The sequence below is a fragment of the Salmo salar genome, chromosome ssa03 (assembly GCF_905237065.1).
Source record: "Salmo salar chromosome ssa03, Ssal_v3.1, whole genome shotgun sequence".
Classification (NCBI taxonomy): domain Eukaryota; kingdom Metazoa; phylum Chordata; class Actinopteri; order Salmoniformes; family Salmonidae; genus Salmo; species Salmo salar.
This window is the reverse complement of record NC_059444.1, coordinates 11,072,004-11,093,372: the sequence shown is the minus strand read 5'-3', so window position 1 is coordinate 11,093,372 and position 21,369 is coordinate 11,072,004. Positions and strand designations below refer to the sequence as shown.

Below are 21,369 nucleotides of genomic sequence, written 5' to 3'. Positions count from 1 at the left end.
AAAATCTCCGTCTTGTTAGCACATGATCTAAGCCAGCCGGACTTCTCGTCATGAACGAGGGGAAAAAATATATTTACGTTCGTTCAAACATGTCAAACGTTGTATAGCATAAATCATTAGGGCCTTTTTTAACCAGAACATGAATAATATTCAAGGTGGACGAATGCATACTCTTTTATAACGTATTGGAACGAGGGTACCCAACATGAACTCGCGCCAGGTGTCTAATGGGCCATCATCGTTCCATGGCTCTTGTTCGGTCAGATCTCCCTCCAGAAGACTCAAAACACTTTGTAAAGGCTGGTGACATCTAGTGGAAGCAATAGGAAGTGCCAAAATATTCCTCAGCCCCTGTGTTTTTCAATGGGATAGGTTTAAAGGTAATACAACACATCAGGTATCCACTTCCTGTCAGAAAATGTCTCAGGGTTTTGCCTGCCAAATGAGTTCTGTTATACTCACAGACACCATTCAAACAGTTTTAGAAACTTTAGAGTGTTTTCTATCCATATATAATAAGTATATGCATATTCTAGTTACTGGGTAGGATTAGTAACCAGATTAAATCGGGTACATTTTTTTTATCCAGCCGTGCAAATACTGCCCCCTAGCCCTAACAGGTTAAGAGTGTGCTCCTAATCTCAGCTCGTTAGCTGTATAAAAGACACCTGGGAGCCAGAAATCTTTCTGATTGAGAGGGAGTCAAATACTTATTTCCCTCATTAAAATTCAAATCAATTTATAACATTTTTGACATGCGTTTTTCTGGATTTCTTTGTTGTTATTCTGTCTCTCACTGTTTAAATAAACCTACCATTAAAATTATAGACTGATCATTTCTTTGTCAGTGGGCAAACGTACAAAATCAGCAGGGGATCAAATACTTTTTTCTCTCACTGTAAGTGCAAATTAACGGTCAATAAAGTTCCCAGCTGCACCTGAATCTACTAGCGCCTTATGGTGGGAATGTGGGCAAAACTCAGGAAATTCTATACATACACACATGTGCGTAACAGGGAGCTCTGGGTGAGTCGGGTGCCTACTCACCTGGGATGATCCACCAGTGCCCTGCCTGCTGCCTCGACTCTCTGGGGAACCTCCCCAGCACCGACTAGCAGTGTGCCCTCTGCGGCCCCATGTGGTGCAGGAAACGGCCCCCCTCCGGTCACCCTCAGAGCAGCACCTCCGAGCTCCATAGGTGTAGGGTCGGAGGTGCTGGGGAATGGAATGGACGGGCCCCGATCCGGACGTCCGTGGGTGGCCAATAGGTTATCCAGCCGGATGGATAAATCCACCAGCTGGCCGAGGGTAAGGGTGGTGTCCCTGCATGCCAGCTCCCGACGAACGTCCTCACGTAGACTGCACCGGTAATGGTCGATCAGGGCCCCTTCATTCCATCCCGCGCTGGCTGCCAGGGTCCTGAAGTCCAGTGCAAAGTCCTGTGCGCTCCTTATCCCCTGTCGAAGATGGAACAACCGTTCCCCCGCTGCTCTCCCCTCAAGTTGATGATCGAATACCGCCCGGAAGCGGCGGGTGAAATCCTCGTAGTGGACCAACGCTGCGCCTTCTCTCCCGCATACGGCGTTGGCCCACTCAAGTGATCTCCCCGACTAACAGAAGATGAGGGCGGACACGCTCTCGCGTCCCGAGGGTGCCGGGTGGACGGTCGCCAAGTAGAGCTCAAACTGGAGCAGGAACCCCTGGCACCCGGCAGCCGTCCCATCATATGCCCTCGGGAGCGAGAGCCGAATCCCACTGGGTCCAGGTGACGGAGGAGTGGACAGCGGTGTGGGTTGGGGTGAAGTGGATGGAGGTGTGGGAAAACCCCCTCTCTCCCATCGCTCCATGGTGTGCAGCACGCGATCCGTGACTGTGCCAAGATTTTGGAGCATCGTCACGTGCTGCTGGACAAGCACCTCCACCTGTAACGGAGGACTGGGTGTACCTGCTGACTCCATATAGAGATGCGTGTTTCTGTCAAGTGTCAGTGTGCAGCGGGTAGGACGGAGTCAGGCGCAGGACACAGAACTGAGTAAAAACGTACTTTCCTCGAATAAATCACAAACTAATTCCATACAGGGAAAACAATCCAGCTCGACACAAAAGAGCGACCACTTAACAAAGAACAAACACGCACAAAACCATGTGGGAACCAGAGGGTTAAATAGGGAATAAATTATAACTTAATGGAAACCAGGTGTGTACAATCAAGACAAAACAAATGGACAAAGAAACGTAGATCGTGGCGGCTAGAAAGCCGGTAACGTCGACCGCTGAACGCCGCCCAAACAAGGAGAGGCACCAACTTCGGCGGAAGTCGTGACACTCCGGTTTACATTTTTGATTCAATTGGAGCTGGATGTTGATTTGGGGGCATTAGGCACCCCACCTGGAAAATAATGTAGGTAGCAGAAACACTGCAGCCCCACTTCCATAGTTTTTTATGCTCACCATCAATGATGACGGTGTTAAGACCATAATGCAGTCAAGGGTTTTATACTATAGAGGTGGTCATAAAATAGGCCTACATCCAGCTTTGCGGTGTGTACTGAGGTGTGTGTACTGAGGTGTGTGTACTGAGGTGTGTGTACCGAGGTGTGTGTACCGAGGTGTGTGTACTGAGGTGTGTGTACTGAGGTGTGTGTACCGAGGTGTGTGTATCGAGGTGTGTGTACCGAGGTGTGTGTACTGAGGTGTGTGTAGCGAGTCTCAGATATAAAATCCTGTTTTGTTTTTTCCAAGAGAGATCTGTTCAAGATGGCAGCCGTCTGCAACCTACATCTTCAATACAGCATAACCTTAACTGAACCTGTGCTTCCTTGGGAACATGCCAATCTTGTCCATTCAACCACATCTGCATCCACGTCAAAAACACAGTTAACATTCCCTCTAAAATCAATGACACTGCAGCAGTCCTGTGCTCTGCTGCCCACCCCCACCCAGCTTTAGTTCTCATCTCCCCTCTTGGCTCCTTTCTCCTCTGTCCATCTCCTCCTCCTCCTCTGTTTCCTCCACCACCTCTTCCACCTCCTTGTCTTTTCTTCTTTCCCTCTTTCTGTTGTGATCAGCATCAGATTGAAGGTGGGGCCCGAACATGTCTGAACCGATTCTGTAGGAAGGGTACTGGAGGTGCAGGCAACGAACAAGAGAAGGAGCCAACACCTTGTGTGTGTGTGTGTGTGTGTGTGTGTGTGTGTGTGTGTGTGTGTGTGTGTGTGTGTGTGTGTGTGTGTGTGTGTGTGTGTGTGTGTGTGTGTGTGTGTGTGTGTGTGTGTGTGTGTCCGCTTCCGTTTGGGTGCCTGCCAGTGTACAGTGGCTCTGGGTTTGTCTCAGCTGAGCTTTGATCACAACCCCCCTAAAGGCATTGGAGGTCAGATACAACACATCAGGAGAGAGACCTAAGATCTGACACTACTCTGTCTATTGTTATTAGACTACTACTTCCACTAACTGTACGTGTATCATTATTTGTACTACCACTACTATACTGCTGCTAGCTTGTTGCTAGGCTACTACGACGACGACTACTACTACTACCACCATCACCACTACTATACTGCTGCCAACCTGTTGCTAGGTTACCACGACGACAACTACTACCACCACTACTATACTGCTGCTAGCCTGTTGCTAGGTTACTACTACAACAACTACTATTACTACTATACTGGGTCGTACTCTGCGAATGTTGTAGAGCATACTACTACTATACTGCTACTAGCTAGTTGTTAGGTTACTACTACAACGACTACTACTAATACTACCACCACTACTACTATACTGCTGCTAGCTAGTTGTTAGGTTACTACTACAACGACTACTACTACCACCACCACCACCACCACCACTACTATACTGCTACTAGCTAGTTGTTAGGTTACTACTACAACGACTACTACTAATACTACTACCACCACCACCACTACTATACTGCTACTAGCTAGTTGTTAGGTTACTACTACAACGACTACTACTAATACTACCACCACTACTACTATACTGCTACTAGCTAGTTGTTAGGTTACTACTACAACGACTACTACTAATACTACCACCACTACTACCACCACTACTATACTGCTACTAGCTAGTTGTTAGGTTACTACTACAACGACTACTACTAATACTACTACCACCACCACTACTATACTGCTACTAGCTAGTTGTTAGGTTACTACTACGACGACTACTACTAATACTACCACCACCACCACTACTACTATACTGCTGCTAGCTAGTTGTTAGGTTACTACTACAACGACTACCACTAATACTACTACCACTACTACTATACTGCTACTAGCTAGTTGTTAGGTTACTACTACAACGACTACTACTAATACTACCACCACCACCACTACTACTATACTGCTACTAGCTAGTTGTTAGGTTACTACTACAACGACTACTACTAATACTACCACCACTACTACCACCACTACTATACTGCTACTAGCTAGTTGTTAGGTTACTACTACAACGACTACTACTAATACTACTACCACCACCACCACTATACTGCTACTAGCTAGTTGTTAGGTTACTACTACAACGACTACTACTACCACCACCACCACCACCACTACTATACTGCTACTAGCTAGTTGTTAGGTTACTACTACGACAACTGCTACTAATACTACTACCACCATCACTACTACTACTATACTGCTACTAGCTAGTTGTTAGGTTACTACTAGCCTGCTACTACTACCACCACCACTCTACCACTGTCACGCTCTGACCTCGGAGAGCTGTGTTTTCTCTGTTTAGCTAGGCCAGGGTGTGATAGGTGGGTGGGCATTCTATGTTTTTGTTTCTATGTTTTGGCCGGGTACGGTTTCAAATCAGAGGCAGCTGTTTTTTCCTTTGTTTTTGTGGGATCTTGTTTTTGTGCAGCTGTGTTTGAGCAGCCCCAGAACGTCACGTTTGTTTCAGTTTCACCTGTTTATTGTTTTTGATCGAGTTCACAAATAAAATATGTGAAACTACCGGCACGCTGCGCCTTGGCTAATTTATGACAGGGAATTCCAAGATAGCACTCGTGAAAACCACCACCACCACTAATACTATAGCTATTGCTAAAACTGCTGCTACTACTATTTTTGCTACAATAGCCACTAGTAAATAACTACTGCAATAAGGGTTGTGGTTGTTACTAAACATTTTGTCACAACTAACTCTGAAGAAAAGGCCTATATTAATCACTACTTAGCCATAGACATTATCTCCATCTTGAAAGTGTAGCCCGTGAGAATACCATTATGCATTCATATATTCACAGCTAGCCAACGTTGGGGCCCCTTATCCCTTTTCCTCTGTCGAGGCCCCCGTCACCCTTTTGAGGAATGCATTAGCTTTAGCGTTTAAGTCTGGGACCAGGCAAGGCGAGACGCCTCCGTGCCGTGGTTGGGGATGGGGCGAGGAGACGTGTGGGCGAACGGTGTGATTTCAGGCCCCGACTGATTGCCATCCCAGCACAGCGATAAAGCTGAGTAACAGTTCTATACAAGCTTTTACCATTCTAATCCAGCTCTCTGTGGGAGTTGGTGTGACTTAGTCTGCGTTCCAAATGGCACACTAGTCCCTACATAGTGCACTGCTTTTGACCAAGGCCAATAGGGCTCTATAGGGAATAGGTTGCCATTTGGGCTATAGCCTTATAGAAATGTAATTACTAGAATCAGACCATGGCACTTTGGTATATGGACTAGAGGTCGACCGATTATGATTTTTCAATGCCGATACCGATACCGATTATTGGAGGGACAAAAACCCGCCGGTACCGATTAATCGGCCGATTTTTTGCTATTTATTTGTAATAATGACAATTACAACAATACTGAATGAACACTTATTTTAACTTAATATAATACATCAATAAAATCAATTTAGCCTCAAATAAATAATGAAACATGTTCAATTTGGTTTAAATAATGCTAAAAGAAAGTGTTGGAGAAGAAAGTAAAAGTGCAATATGTGGACTATTTCTCTCTATACCATTTGTATTTCATATACCTTTGACTATTGGATGTTCTTATAGGCACTTTAGTATTGCCAGTGTAACAGTATAGCTTCCGTCCCGCTCCTCGCCCCAGGAACACATCGACAACAGCAACCCTCGAAGCATCGTTACCCATCGCTCCACAAAAGCCGCGGCTTTGGAGTAGGGGAACAACTACTCCAAGTCTCAGAGCGAGTGACGTCACCGATTGAAACGCTATTGGTGCGCACCCCGCTAACTAGCTAGCCATTTCACATCGGTTACACCAGCCTAATCTCGGAAGTTGATAGGCTTGAAGTCTAAACAGCTCAATGCTTGAAGAATTGCAAAGAGCTGTTGGCAAACGCACGAAAGTGCTGTTTGAATGAAGGCTTACCAGCCTGCTGCTGCCTACCATCGCTCAGTCAGACTGCTCTATCAAATATCAAATCATAGACTTAATTATAACATAATAACACACAGAAATACGAGCCTTTGGTCATTAATATGGTCGAATCCGGAAACTATAATTTCTAAAACAAAACGTTTATTCTTTCAGTGAAATACGGAACCGTTCCGTATTTATCTAACGGGTGGCATCCCTAAGTCTAAATATTGCTGTTACATTGTACAACCTTAATGTTATGTCATAATTATGTATTAATTACGGTCTTTGTTAGGAATAAATGGACTTCACACAGTTTGCAACGAGCCAGGCGGCCCAAACTGCTGCATATACCCTGACTGCTTGCACGGAACGCAAGAGAAGTGACACAATTTCCCTAATTATAAGAAATTAATGTTAGCAGGCAATATTAACTAAATATGCAGGTTTAAAAATATATACTTGTGTATTGATTTTAAAGAAAGGCATTGATGTTTATGGTTAGGTACACATTGGTGCCACGACAGTGCTAAATCATCACCCGTTTGGTGAAGTAGGCTGTGATTCGATGAGAAATTAACAGGCACCGCATCGATTATATGCAACGCAGGACACGCTAGATAAACTAGTAATATCATCAACCATGTGTAGTTAACTAGTGTTTATGTTAAGATTGATTGTTTTTTATAAGATACGTTTAATGCTAGCTAGCAACTTACCTTGGCTTCTTGCTGCCCTCACATAACAGGTAGTCAGCCTGCCACGCAGGCTCCTCGTGGAGTGCAATGTAAGGCTGGTGGTTAGAGCGTTGGACTAGTAACCGGAAGGTTGCAAAAACGAATCCCCGAGCTGACAAGGTAAAAATCTATCATTCTGCCCCTGAACAAGGCAGTCAACCCACCGTTCCTAGGCCGTCATTGAAAATAAGAATGTGTTCTTAACTGACTTGCCTAGTTAAATAAAGGTGTAAAAAAATAATAATACATTTTCAAAAATCGGCCACAATCGGTGTCCAAAAATACCGATTTCCGATTGTTATGAAAACTTGAAATCGGCCCTAATTAATCGGCCATTCCGATTAATCGGTCGACCTCTAGTATGGACCTCAGTTCATCTTTCAATCACCCTCGTGGGTATATGCTCCTAAAAACCAATGAGGAGATGGGAGAGGTGGGACTTGCGGCGCATCACAAATAGAACAAAGTTCTATTTTAGCACATGGCTACGCAGACGCTTGTTGACGCGTGCGAGCAGTGTGGGTGAAATGATTGAATAACATGCATGTGTAAATGTAATTTGCAACGCTCGCTCATACGACGCGAGCGGTGTGGTCAGCATATGAGTTATCCATTAACAAAATTGTCGATGAATGAAGTCTTACACCAGCTCAGGGAGGCTTTCATAGCTATAAGGGAGTGCTTCTGATTCCGAAAGCAGTTATATTTGTAGAAGACAGTAAAAAACAAAATCAACCAATCGCAAAACGAAATCAACCAATCGAAAAATAAAGACAGAACAGTGCAGCCAGTCAGAACATCCATCCCTGAGGTTGTTGCTGTGGATTAACAAGAATGTCAGTTGAGTCAAAAGAAACTGTCATTTCCTCCGCAGTGGAGCATCAACATGAGTCACTAGCAGTGAGCTCTGAGTGAGGAACGGCAAGCAGAGTATTTGGTATGTGTGCAAACATCCCCCTTGTGTAGGCCCAATCTGACATCCATTCTGGCTGACAGGAGCGGTCTGCCTGTATCCCTGTGGTTCAGACTCGGGAGTCCAACAGGCAGTCGCTCTCTACAGCTCACCCAGATCACCCAGATCCGTCTGTCTTATCGATCCCAGTCTCTAGCCTTAACCTTGCTGCTCACCCAGCAAAATTCTTCACCCAGTTATCGTTGGAAAAACCTTGAGATATCACAAAAACTATAGACTAAAAAGACTGTCTACAGTATCTCTATGGGGAAAACGAACCGGATTTTGATTTCTTAAACATTATAGGGTAGTACCAGTCTAGCACTGTACAATATAGTCTAGAGGCACACAACAGGTACGTTGGGAAAACATCTCGTTATCGACTCTAGCTGTGACATTCGGATGGCGTAGACCAGAGTGTAATGGAGTTGACTTGTCTACAGGGCCATTTCCCCAGACTCTGTTCAAAAATATTTATATAGTCCTGTCCCGTGTGGCTCAGTTGGTACAGCATTAGACTTGCAATGACAGGGTTGTGGGTTTGATTCCCACAGTGGACCATTACAACAACAACAAAATATGAACATATATGCACCCACCACTGTAAGTCGCTCTGGATAAGAGCATCTGTTAAATGACTTAAATGTAAAACTATTCTCTCTCGCCTTGTTGTTTGGTAAATTGTTTATACTTTCTATCTGTGCCCCCGAGGGGGATAAATGCCAGCAGTACTTATGGGAATAGCAATCACCAAGATACATCTGCTATTGTTTCCCCATTGGCTGGATAAAAAAAATAATATCATTTCCACAACCTTCTGTCAACGCCGAGCTGACGTGACATGTAAACCTTGTGTCGATGTTTTGACAAATGATTTTGCGCTGCAATAGGAACACAATAACATGGCTTTTGGAGGGCATTACCAACTCGTAGAAAGTTAGTTGTGGTCTGATACAAACCGAGAAACAGCCTCTGTCAGCTACGAAACCTTCAACTGACCGTGTCACCACCGATTCTCAGGGGAAGGTGAAAAAAGCCTGCTGGGTAATAGACATCACAATTTAAAAAAGGCAAATGACGCAAAAAACCTCCCATTCCTACCAACAATCTCTTGTTTTTAAGTTTTCGATTAGTATTTTTGATGAGTATTTGTGTACTTGTTTTACTGCATTGTTAGCTAGTAATACAAACAGTTGGCTGCTATAACATCTGCTAAACTGTGTTTAAATAAAGTTGGATTCGATTTTTTAAAAGTGGGTGAAAAATGAAAATGGCATCGAGAAAGCCACACTGTGCTAGCGTGTGTGTATTGTCGTTGTGAGTGATGCCTGCCCCCAACACCCATATTAATCCCGTCTCTCCTCTCTGAGCATTCACTAATCTGCCTTCAGTGTCACACCGGCTAATCTGACATAAAAACTGGATTTGAGCTGTGGACTCCTTAATGATCCTGTTAGGGGACTGACTGACTCTTAGTGGGAGGACACAGTGGACTCCTTAATGATCCTGTTAGGGGACTGACTGACTCTTAGTGGGAGGACACAGTGGATTCCTTAATGATCCTGTTAGCGGACTGACTGACTCTTAGTGGGAGGACACAGTGGACTCCTTAATGATCCTGTTAGGGGACTGACTGACTCTTAGTGGGAGGACACAGTGGACTCCTTAATGATCCTGTTAGCGGACTGACTGACTCTTAGTGGGAGGACACAGTGGACTCCTTAATGATCCTGTTAGGGGACTGACTGACTCTTAGTGGGAGGACACAGTGGACTCCTTAATGATCCTGTTAGGGGACTGACTGACTCTCTCGGACTGGAAGGACAGACGGACACAGTGCTGTGTGTAGGCCAGGAGTGAAAACACATACACACTCATGTATGCACACACAAACACACACACACACACGCAAAACACACATACACGAGAATGTAGCATACAAACTACGTTTGGGCGATGTCAACCGTTGTCGTATTGTGATTATGTACTCATAAAACATTGTCATATACCATGGTACCGCCCCCTATTGGCCAACCTAAAATACACACACACACACACACACACACACACATACACACACACACACACACACACACACACACACACACACACAGGTTCAAAAGTTTTGTGTCACTTAGAAATGTCCTTGTTTTTGAATGAAAGGACATTTGTCCATTAAAATAACATCAAATTGATCAGAAATACTGTGTAGACATTGTTAATGTTGTAAATGACTATTGTAGCTGGAAATGGCAGATTGTTTTTATGGATTATCTACATAGGCGTACAGAGGCCCATTATCAGCAACCATCACTCCTGTGTTCCAATGGCACGTTGTGTTAGCTAATCCAAGTTTATCATTTTAAAAGGCTAATTGGTCATTAGAAAACCCTTTTGCATTTATGTTAGCACAGCTGAAAACTGTTGTCCTGATTAAAGAAGCAATAAAACTGGCCTTCTTTAGACTAGTTGAGTATCTGGAGCATCAGCATTTGTGGGTTCGATTACAGGCTCAAAATGGCCAGAAACAAAGACCTTTCTTCTGAAACTTGTCAGTCTATTCTTGTTTTGAGAAATGAAGGCTATTCCCTGCGAGAAATTGCCAAAAAACTGAAGATCTCGTACAACGCTGAGTCCCTTCACAGAACAGCCCAAACTGGCTCTAACCAAAATAGAAAGAGGAGTGGAAGGCCCCGGGTAATTTACAACATTAACAATGTCTACACTGTATTTCTGATCAATTTGATGTTATTTTCACAGACAAAGAAATGTTATTTTCTTTCAAAAACAAGGACATTTCTAAGTGACCCCAAAATTTTGAACGGTAGTGTAAATGTGGCCAATAATACTCATTTGGTGAATATCCCAGATTTATTGATGGTGCTGGCTGTGTGGGTTGGTGGCCTTATGGGTTATCCACCCAATGCATATGGAAGACCGGTACATTTCTTAAAATTTCCGATACATTTAAACCTTCCCGGTCACTTGTCCAGTACCAAATTTTCCTAACGGAAACCGTGATTCATTTTCACACACACACACACACACACACACACACACACACACACACACACACACACACACACACACACACACACACACACACACACACACACACACACACACACCACACACAGCCACACCACAGAGAGAAGAATACTCTAGAACCACAAGGTTACCTGAAAAATAACAAAAACGACTCTGCAACTCTGTCACTTGACAAAGATACCACAGGGATTGAACATGTTGTCTGATATGTGTCTAAACAAGTCACTGGGGAGCATAACACAGTTGAATATTAGCGGTATATTGTTGTTTTTCTATAGCGCCAGATAATTGGATACGCCACCTGAACCATTTAACCAACCCACATCAACACCTGTCGCCCATCATGACTCTGGTAGGTTTTTGAAAGCTTTACATTTTCGCTTTCAGAAGACAACACTCCCAATGTGGGTTAACCTAAACCATTGAACCAAACACATTAAAATCTGTTGTCTGTATCATGACTCAGGAGAACCAATAGGTAGAGGAGGAAATGCCTTTTTGGAAGCGTTACATTTTCACTGTCAGAACCAACGTGGAACCAATCACATCAATGTCTGTTGTAGTCGGTCATGACCACAGGAGGTTGGTGGCACCTTAATTGGGGAGGATGGGCTCGTGGTAATGGCTGGAGCGGGAAAAAGTGGAATGGTATCAAACAGGTCAAACACATGGTTTCCATGTGTTTGTTGCCATTCCATTTGCTCCGTTCCAGACATTATTATGAGCCGTCCTCCCCTCAACAACCTCCACAGATCATGACAGAACAGAAGGCAATACAGTGCTGCAGTGCTATCGTGGATAAATAAATACATTCTTTCTCTTCGTCCCCAGAACACAACGGGGAGCGAGCGCCGCACTGGGACACAGTAACACTGCTGCGCCAAAGTCATGACTAACCTCTGACGCCAATCAAACTGGTTCCCCCACCCAAAATAACATCCTGATATATAAGCGGACTGTGTTGGGTGGGGATTGGAGGAAGTGTTTTGACACAGAAGAAGAAGACACCACATCCAATCAGAGATTTCGTCCCAAGTGGCACCCTAGTAGTGCACCCTAGGTAGGAAATAAAGTGTCATTTGGAATGCACACTTTGCATGAAAAAATAAACAATACAAATATTTTACCTTTATTTAACTAGGCAAGTCAGTTAAGAACACATTCTTATTTACAATTAAGAACATATTCTTATTTACAATGACGGCCTACACCGGCTAAACCCTCCACCTAACGACGCTATTGTGCGCCGCCCTATGGGACTCCCGATCACAGCCGGGTTGTGATCCATCCCGGGATTGAACCAGGGTCTGTAGTGACGCCTCTAGCACTGAGATGCAGTGCCTTAGACCGCTGCGCCACTCAGGAGCTATGGGGGGGTAAGCGGAAAGAGAGAGAGAGAGAGGGTTTTAAGCCCATGTCATCTCCAAAAGACATGTCTGGATTCATCTTAGCTACAATATAGAAATAGAGAAAATGGACTAGAAGGTACTGTTGGGTTCTGAGAATAATGAAATATACTTATTCATGTCACTGAGGGAGAGAAGGTAATGTATAATGTTTACATTATGTCAGGATATGTTACTGTTAGCCATCAGGGATCCTCTGGGAGGAGAAGAGACACAGTCTGGTACCAGTCACCATGACAGCCGTGAGTTGGGGAGTAGTGAGCACTTTGGGGTGAGAGGTCAGGTCAGATGAAGTGAGGAACAACAGATATCACTAAGGTTCTGTCTAGCAACAGAGATGTATTGGCTGTTCAGATGTGTAGGAGGAGAGTCAGCCTAGGAGGAACTGTTAAATATCAGTGCTTGTGTGAAATGTCGTTGTGTAATGCAGCTGTATTGACACTCTGGGAAGAATAAACTTGGTTTAAGCTTTCATAGTGTCCTTGAGTTTTTACTCTGAAAATTAAAACCTAACAGAACATTAGACAAACTGTTGTTCTTGTCCATCTTTCATTCGCACTTGTATTTTATTATTTATGCTAGCACTGACTTCTGCAGATAGAAGCAATTTTTTTTACTTTTATTGTAATAATTGTGTTGTGGTTGATTTACCTAGCATAGATGAATGTACTGAGTTGTAAGTCACTCTGGATAAGACCGTCTGCTAAAGAACTAAAATGTAAAAAAACCCACTACTACTATAAAATAACACATCTGAATGACAACCAAATAAAAGAAGGAACGGCCAGTGAGATTTTAAAGGGGACGCTCCAAAAGATGAAATGGAGAGATACACTCAGCATACCTAATGGCACCCTATTCCCTTTATAGTGGGCCCTGGGCAAACGTAGTACACTATATCAAGGCAACAGGGTATCATTTTGGACACGAAGGTATCATTTGTGACATACTGCTATTAGAAGATATAAGAGGATTATGACAAGGCACCATGCCAGGGTTGGTTCCAATCTGACTCCGGAACACTAGGGAGGATTCCTGTGTAGGATCCACCGTGTGGTCAACTTGTAGACAAGAGAAGAAGAGTGTCTCTGCATTCTAAAATGGAATAACTAAGCTACATAACAACAAGGACAATGTCACAATGGTGTTATGGTGTTCTGTGTTGCATAGGAACTCAATTGATGAATGTTTTCATATTTAATACAATACATAATACATAAGCAGAAAAATAAGCTGAGTGTCAAATATGCCACTGTGTGTGTGTGTGTGTGTGTGTGTGTGTGTGTGTGTGTGTGTGTGTGTGTGTGTGTGTGTGTGTGTGTGTGTGTGTACACATATGCCTGAATGTGTTAGATTATGCATGCGTGTCTGTGTGCTAGCGTCTTCGTCCGTGTGTGAAGGTGTGTGAAGGGGTCGGTCAATGGGGACTACAGGCCTGGTTGGGGGGATGGGATGGAGAGACAGTGGGGTGCTTAGGGAGGGTGGAGGGGAGGGGGATGGAGACCTACTGTAGAACAGCCACAGACTAGCATCAGTACCAGCATCAGTACCAGCATCAGTACCAGCATCAGTACCAGCATCAACTGGTTGTGTTGGTTTGAGAGTGACCTACTGGGATGGAGACTTACTGTAGAACAGCCACAGACTAGCATCAGAACCAGCATCAGTACCAGCATCAGTACCAGCATCAACTGGTTGTGTTGGTTTGAGAGTGACCTACTGGGATGGAGACTTACTGTAGAACAGCCACAGACTAGCATCAGTACCAGCATCAGTACCAGCATCAGTACCAGCATCAACTGGTTGTGTTGGTTTGAGAGTGGCCTACTGGGATGGAGACCTACTATAGAACAGCCACAGACTAGCATCAGTACCAGCATCAGTACCAGCATCAGTACCAGCATCAACTGGTTGTGTTGGTTTGAGAGTGACCTACTGGGATGGAGACTTACTGTAGAACAGCCACAGACTAGCATCAGTACCAGCATCAGTACCAGCATCAACTGGTTGTGTTGGTTTGAGAGTGACCTACTGGGATGGAGACTTACTGTAGAACAGCCACAGACTAGCATCAGTACCAGCATCAGTACCAGCATCAGTACCAGCATCAACTGGTTGTGTTGGTTTGAGAGTGACCTACTGGGATGGAGACTTACTGTAGAACAGCCACAGACTAGCATCAGTACCAGCATCAGTACCAGCATCAGTACCAGCATCAACTGGTTGTGTTGGTTTGAGAGTGGCCTACTGGGATGGAGACCTACTATAGAACAGCCACAGACCAGCATCAGTACCAGCATCAGTACCAGCATCAGTACCAGCATCAACTGGTTGTGTTGGTTTTGTATTTTTATTTAACTAGGCAAGTCAGTTAAGAACAAATTCTTATTTACAATGACGCCCTACCAAAAGGCAAAAGGCCTCCTGCGGAGACGGGGGCTGGGATTAAAAATACAAAATATAAATATAGGAGAAAACACACAACACCACACTACATAAAGAGAGACCTAGGACAACAACACAGCATGGCAGCAACACATGACAACACAGCATGGTAGCAACACAACATGGTAGCAGCACAAAACATGGTACAAACATTATTGGGCACAGTCAACAGCACAAAGGTCAAGAAGGTAGAGACAACAATACATCACACAAAACAGCCACAACTGTCAGTAAGAGTGTCCATGATTGAGTCTTTGAATGAAGAGATTGAGATAAAACTGTCCAGTTTGAGTGTTTGTTGCAGCTCGTTCCAGTCGCTAGCTGCAGCGAACTGAAAAAAGGAGCGACCCAGGGATGTGTGTGCTTTGGGGACCTTTAACAGAATGTGACTGGCAGAACGGGTGCTGTATGTGGGGATGTACTGAGGAAGATGTGCTGTGTGACTGTGGTTTAAGATGAGCGCTCTATCTACACGAGAGAATGGCCATATTATTCAGACAATCAATGCCATATTCAAGCAAGAGGAACACTGAATAGATTCTTTCAAAGGCTTCATAGCGTTTGACTCAATCTATTCACACACACACAGCACTTTATACAGTATAAATGCACTTTATACAGTATGCATGAACTTTATACAGTATAAATGCACAATGATGGACATGCATCTGTCAACACACACACACATTTTTCGCCCATTATTCTACACGGTATTGTGAAGTGTGTACTGACCAGGACAGTGGGAAACCCAATACACTAATTGTTTAACTAGAGAAACAACAGTAACAATCTCTTCAGACCTGTCAGACCAAATCACTGGGTTGTACTGGCACTCTGAACCATCTAGATCCTCCCCATTCTCTCCTCCTGCACAACATCTGTTGGACACGTTCACCCTTCACCGTCACACAGTACATCTCCTTCTGTCTTGTCCTTCTCCATCACACAGTACATCTCCTTCTGTCTTGTCCTTCTCCATCACACAGTACATCTCCTTCTGTCTTGTCCTTCTCCATCACACAGTACATCTCCTTCTGTCTTGTCCTTCTCCATCACACAGTACATCTCCTTCTGTCTTGTCCTTCTCCATCACACAGTACATCTCCTTCTGTCTTGTCCTTCTCCATCACACAGTACATCTCCCTCTGTCTTGTCCTTCTCCATCACACAGTACATCTCCCTCTGTCTTGTCCTTCTCCATCACACAGTACATCTCCTTCTGTCTTGTCCTTCTCCATCACACAGTACATCTCCTTCTGTCTTGTCCTTCTCCATCACACAGTACATCTCCTTCTGTCTTGTCCTTCTCCATCACACAGTACATCTCCATCTGTCTTGTCCTTCTCCATCACACAGTACATCTCCCTCTGTCTTGTCCTTCTCCATCACCCTCCACCGTCACACAGTACATCTTTAATATAGAAAAATAAACTGTGTACTATCTAACCAGTATAGTCCTTTGCCATCTGTTCTTGCCTTCTCCGCCACACGATTGGAAACTAAGTTAATTATACAATAGCCTCGAAAAGTGGACATTTTCTCATTCCTCTTTAACATACAGTACTACTGGTGCAAGAACTAATGTCATTGTATCCAACTGATATATTAAAACCTAGCCTATTTGAAATTGGGGGAAATTCTCCAAGATGGCAAGGGTCTTGGCCCATTGACAGCAGGTCAACTGTGTGAGGAGAGGAGGATGCTGGCTAGCAACAATCTGGTTCAAAATAAGGCAATGCACCCGTAGTGTTACACCCCTACTCTCATCCTGACATATAAATAGTTGTTTGATCATGTGCAGAGTGTTCTTGCAGCTGAGGCACCCAGTGGGTTGAATAAACTTGGTTTGAGCTTTTTCTAGTCGACCGTTTGTTCAGAACCTAACAATGACATGTTGAAATAGTGCAATCCTCAAATAGAAGTTGGCTCCCTGCTAAAATCACTGTTTAGCTCGCTGATATTTTTGGCTTTTCCAAAAGCATTTCTACAGATGACATTTCCAACATGCAACCCACGTACTGAAAACTTAACATTCGGTTGGACAGCAGGGTTGCTTGGAGTCAATTCCATTTTTATTCGGTCAATCCAGAAAGTAAAGAAAAATTCCAATGCTGCACATTTCTTCTCTGTGAGAAAAATATGGTTTACTTCCTGGATTGAAATGTAATTGGACCCACCAACCCTGTTAGACATTAATAACAAGCAAACGGGTCCAGCAGACCAATACCTTAAATCTACAACATAACAAATGTCCCAGACAGTATCCTGGGGTGTGGAACAGTGACACATTAATCTTTTAGGGAGTCTGAGATCGATGCTCCAAATGACGTGCTTTCACTGTGAGGCCTGACAACTCATCCTGCTGGTGTCACTGTCAGAGACAAGTGGGCTGGGAGGCCAAGAGGGCTAGGAGGCCAAGGGGGCTAGGAAGCCAAGGGGGCTAGGATGCCAAGGGGGCTAGGTTGCCAAGGGACTCAGTCTTTATCACCATAATACATCTAAATGCTGTACAAAGTCATTGTGCGTGAGAGAGAGAGACAAATTGAGATTATGAGAGAGAGAGAGAGAGAGAGAGAGAGAGAGAGAGAGTGTGTGTGTGTGTGTGTGTGTGTGTGTGTGTGTGTGTGTGTGTGTGTGTGTGTGTGTGTGTGTGTGTGTGTGTGTGTGTGTGTGTGTGTGTGTGTGTGTGTGTGTGTGTGTGTGTGTGTGTGTGTGTGTGTGTCTGTGTTCGTGTACAGAGGGAGTTGCAGGAATTCCTCTTGAGCCACAATAAACCCAAAGAGACAAAAGAGCAACAGTTTTCACTCCTGGCTCCACTTTACCAATGTCTTTGTTTGTGCTGCTCCTGAAAACATAGGACAAGGACTGGCCCGCTCCACTGAAAACATAGGACAAGGGCTGGGCCACTCCACTGAAAACATAGGACAAGGACTGGGCCGCTCCACTGAAAACATAGGACACGGGCTGGGCCGCTCCACTGAAAACATAGGACAAGGACTGGGCCACTCCACTGAAAACATAGGACAAGGACTGGGCCACTCCACTGAAAACATAGGACAAGGACTGGGCCTCTCCACTGAAAACATAGGACAAGGACTGGGCCACTCCACTGAAAACATAGGACAAGGACTGGGCCACTCCACTGAAAACATAGGACAAGGACTGGGCCTCTCCACTGAAAACATAGGACAAGGGCTGGGCCACTCCACTGAAAACATAGGACAAGGCCTGGGCCACTCCACTGAAAACATAGGACAAGGACTGGGCCGCTCCACTGAAAACATAGGACAAGGACTGGGCCGCTCCACTGAAAACATAGGACAAGGACTGGGCCGCTCCACTGAAAACATAGGACAAGGACTGGGCCGCTCCACTGAAAACATAGGACAAGGACTGGGCCGCTCCACTGAAAACATAGGACAAGGACTGGGCCGCTCCACTGAAAACATAGGACAAGGACTGGCCCGCTCCACTGAAAACATAGGACAAGGACTGGGCCGCTCCACTGAAAACATAGGACAAGGGCTGGGCCGCTCCACTGAAAACATAGGACAAGGACTGGGCCGCTCCACTGAAAACATAGGACAAGGTCTGGGCCGCTCCACTGAAAACATAGGACAAGGACTGGGCCGCTCCACTGAAAACATAGGACAAGGGCTGGGCCGCTCCACTGAAAACATAGGACAAGGACTGGGCCGCTCCACTGAAAACATAGGACAAGGACTGGGCCGCTCCACTGAAAACATAGGACAAGGACTGGGCCGCTCCACTGAAAACATAGGACAAGGACTGGGCCGCTCCACTGAAAACATAGGACAAGGACTGGGCCGCTCCACTGAAAACATAGGACAAGGACTGGGCCGCTCCACTGAAAACATAGGACAAGGACTGGGCCGCTCCACTGAAAAAATAGGACAAGGACTGGGCCGCTCCACTGAAAACATAGGACACGGGCTGGGCCGCTCCACTGAAAACATAGGACACGGGCTGGGCCGCTCCACTGAAAACTTAGGACAAGGACTGGGCCGCTCCACTGAAAACATAGGACAAGGACAGGGCCGCTCCACTGAAAACATAGGACAAGGACTGGGCTCACACAGAGCAAGGAGATTGGAATTCTATAATTTTTTATGAGTCTGGCAGCATTCTGGCTACCTATCATAACTCTATGCATAGGCTTCTATACTGTATACTAGCTGTCAGCCGATTGCACTATGTGGGTGGGAAGAGATGGAAAAGATGTGCTGTCCAATCATCTTTCACGCCTCCACCACAAATTACACCAGAGGCCTGAGACCCCAAAATATCCTGGAACTCTCGACAGCAGGCGTTAAATCACCTGCTACACCATCGGGCCCTAGAGCAGGGATGACCCCGACCCCCGTTAAAAGTTGCCCATCCCTGCCCTAGAGCTTCCCAACTCCGGTGTGAGGTTACACCTGTCCCCTCTCTGTTATTTCCCCTAACTCTATCCTCCTGGTGCCTATCCTCCTGGTGCCTATCCTCCTGGTGCCTATCCTCTTGGTCTTTCCATCACTAGTGGGAAAGCTTTACATGCAAGGCAGTAGCCACCCGGATCAAAATAGCTACCAAGAGATTCTGCCAGTCAAATAAAATGTACTCGCTTTTAACATTATTTGACAAACATTTTTGTGATGCAAAGACAGCAAACCACCATAATTTAGGAAATATGCCAGAGTCACTATTACACTAGTCATGGTCTGTTTATCCAGTGTCAGGTGTGTTTCTAGGCTAAAAGCAATTGAAACGGGAGACAAACTTTTAAAAGATAACTTAAAGACATTTTAGTTTTTCCACTTACCACAGTTTTCCTCGTCGCTGTTGTCTGAGCAGTCGTCATCGTCATCGCACCTCCATATGGTCGGTATACACCTTCTGTTATTGCACTGAAACTGGCCTTCCTCACACTCTTCTGCCTCTGTTCCTGCAATGTGTGTGTGTGTGTGTGTGTGTGTGTGTGTGTGTGTGTGTGTGTGTGTGTGTGTGTGTGTGTGTGTGTGTTTGGGGGGGGCACACATTAATATGCGTCCACAAAAGGCACGCACTCAAACTGTCATTTGCAAATGAATGCCTACTTGATATTCAGCATATTCATTTAGTCAGTAAGTATTGACTGAGGATTTTGTTTATGAGCGTCACTTAGAGGCTGTTTTGTTACAGGCAACTGGAGACACAATTGTAACAGACCGATTCTGTAGACCTAATTGATCATTATAGGCTACAATTTAATAAACCACATCGTTACAATGAGACAAAGATTAATGTAGACAGCCTACTGCCCCACATCCTATGTTGCAATTATATGGATGCTGCCTCATATCCAAAGAGGAACACATGCCAAGTAGACGAACAAATTGACCATAAATGTTATCATTTATTTTACATCGAAAATACAGTTTAAACGCCCCCAATTTGTATTGTGTGCTATTTTCATTGAGCTTTCAGAAACAATGAGGGGTTCTCCCACATTGCTGTAGCGCTTGGAATCGTTCGCTATCATCCGGAGGAGACCGCATATGGACCTCTCTCTCTGTTTAGCGTATTACGGGTATAATTTGAACCGATTACCATAATTTTAGTGATCAAAGAAAATAGGACCAACCTTTTGAGCAGTGTTTTAGGACTAACAAATGAAAGAGCAGTAGTTTCCTTATATCCGTCCACATTTCTGGAGGAGTTGATGGAGCTCATACACAAACAAAGCCTGTCCGAAAATCCGTTCTTCTAGCGATGCGACGGTGTTAGCCTACTTTGCCGGCCGAAACCCCCCTTGCCTTGCCTCAGCCTCACTGGATATTTGAATCGGTGACGACGGCGTTAATGGGCGGGGATTGAGCCAAGAAAATAAAGCATTCTGGTCTTTTTAACGCGCCCCATTCTTTGCTGCCGATAACGTGAATATGTGTAGTCTACTGTAGCCTATAATTTTTTACAATGTTCTACAGAAGACCAAAACACTGTCGGGAATTCCCAAAACTAAGAATTAACTTTTGTTCTTCACGCGTGATGGATAGGCAGAAAAGCATGAGGATGCATAGACCAACAACGCATATAATAACTTATTAAAGTATCCGATTCTATAGATGAAAACAATATATAACAAAGGTTTAAAATAACAACTACAGTGGACCTTCAGGACAAAGCTCTTACCTGAACAGATTTAATTGTATTCGTTTTATAATGTTCCCCACTAATTAGGGTCCTATGGAAACAAGGACCAAAACGAAGGTTTCTCCTACCACAATAATACACAATAAACCATGTTTTTATTAATTTAATATCTAATTGAACATTTTCTGCAAAATAATTGTATGTATCACCAGGGGCGAAAATCTGATATCAACTTTGGAGGGGACAATTACATGAAATTTTCTCAAGAGCAATTCCTGAGG

The 21,369-nt window shown here is 44.5% G+C and overlaps 1 protein-coding gene across 3 annotated transcripts in view; it reads right to left on the bottom strand.

Moving 5' to 3' along the window:
- LOC106598404 (low-density lipoprotein receptor-related protein 8) overlaps positions 1 to 20,761 on the bottom strand; it is a 238,186-nt gene extending 217,425 nt beyond the window's left edge. For 2 of the 3 annotated variants that reach the window (XM_014189447.2, XM_045714492.1), the window contains exons 1-2: positions 20,580 to 20,761; positions 19,779 to 19,901 (exon numbers count right to left, since the gene is read on the bottom strand). In XM_014189447.2, coding sequence (XP_014044922.1) covers positions 19,779 to 19,901; positions 20,580 to 20,643 — 187 coding nt within the window. In that variant the 5' untranslated portion in view covers positions 20,644 to 20,761. The remainder of the gene's footprint in view (positions 1 to 19,778; positions 19,902 to 20,579) is intronic. The other variant, XM_014189454.2, reaches the window with a different exon arrangement.
- Between the last annotated feature and the right edge of the window lie 608 nt (positions 20,762 to 21,369).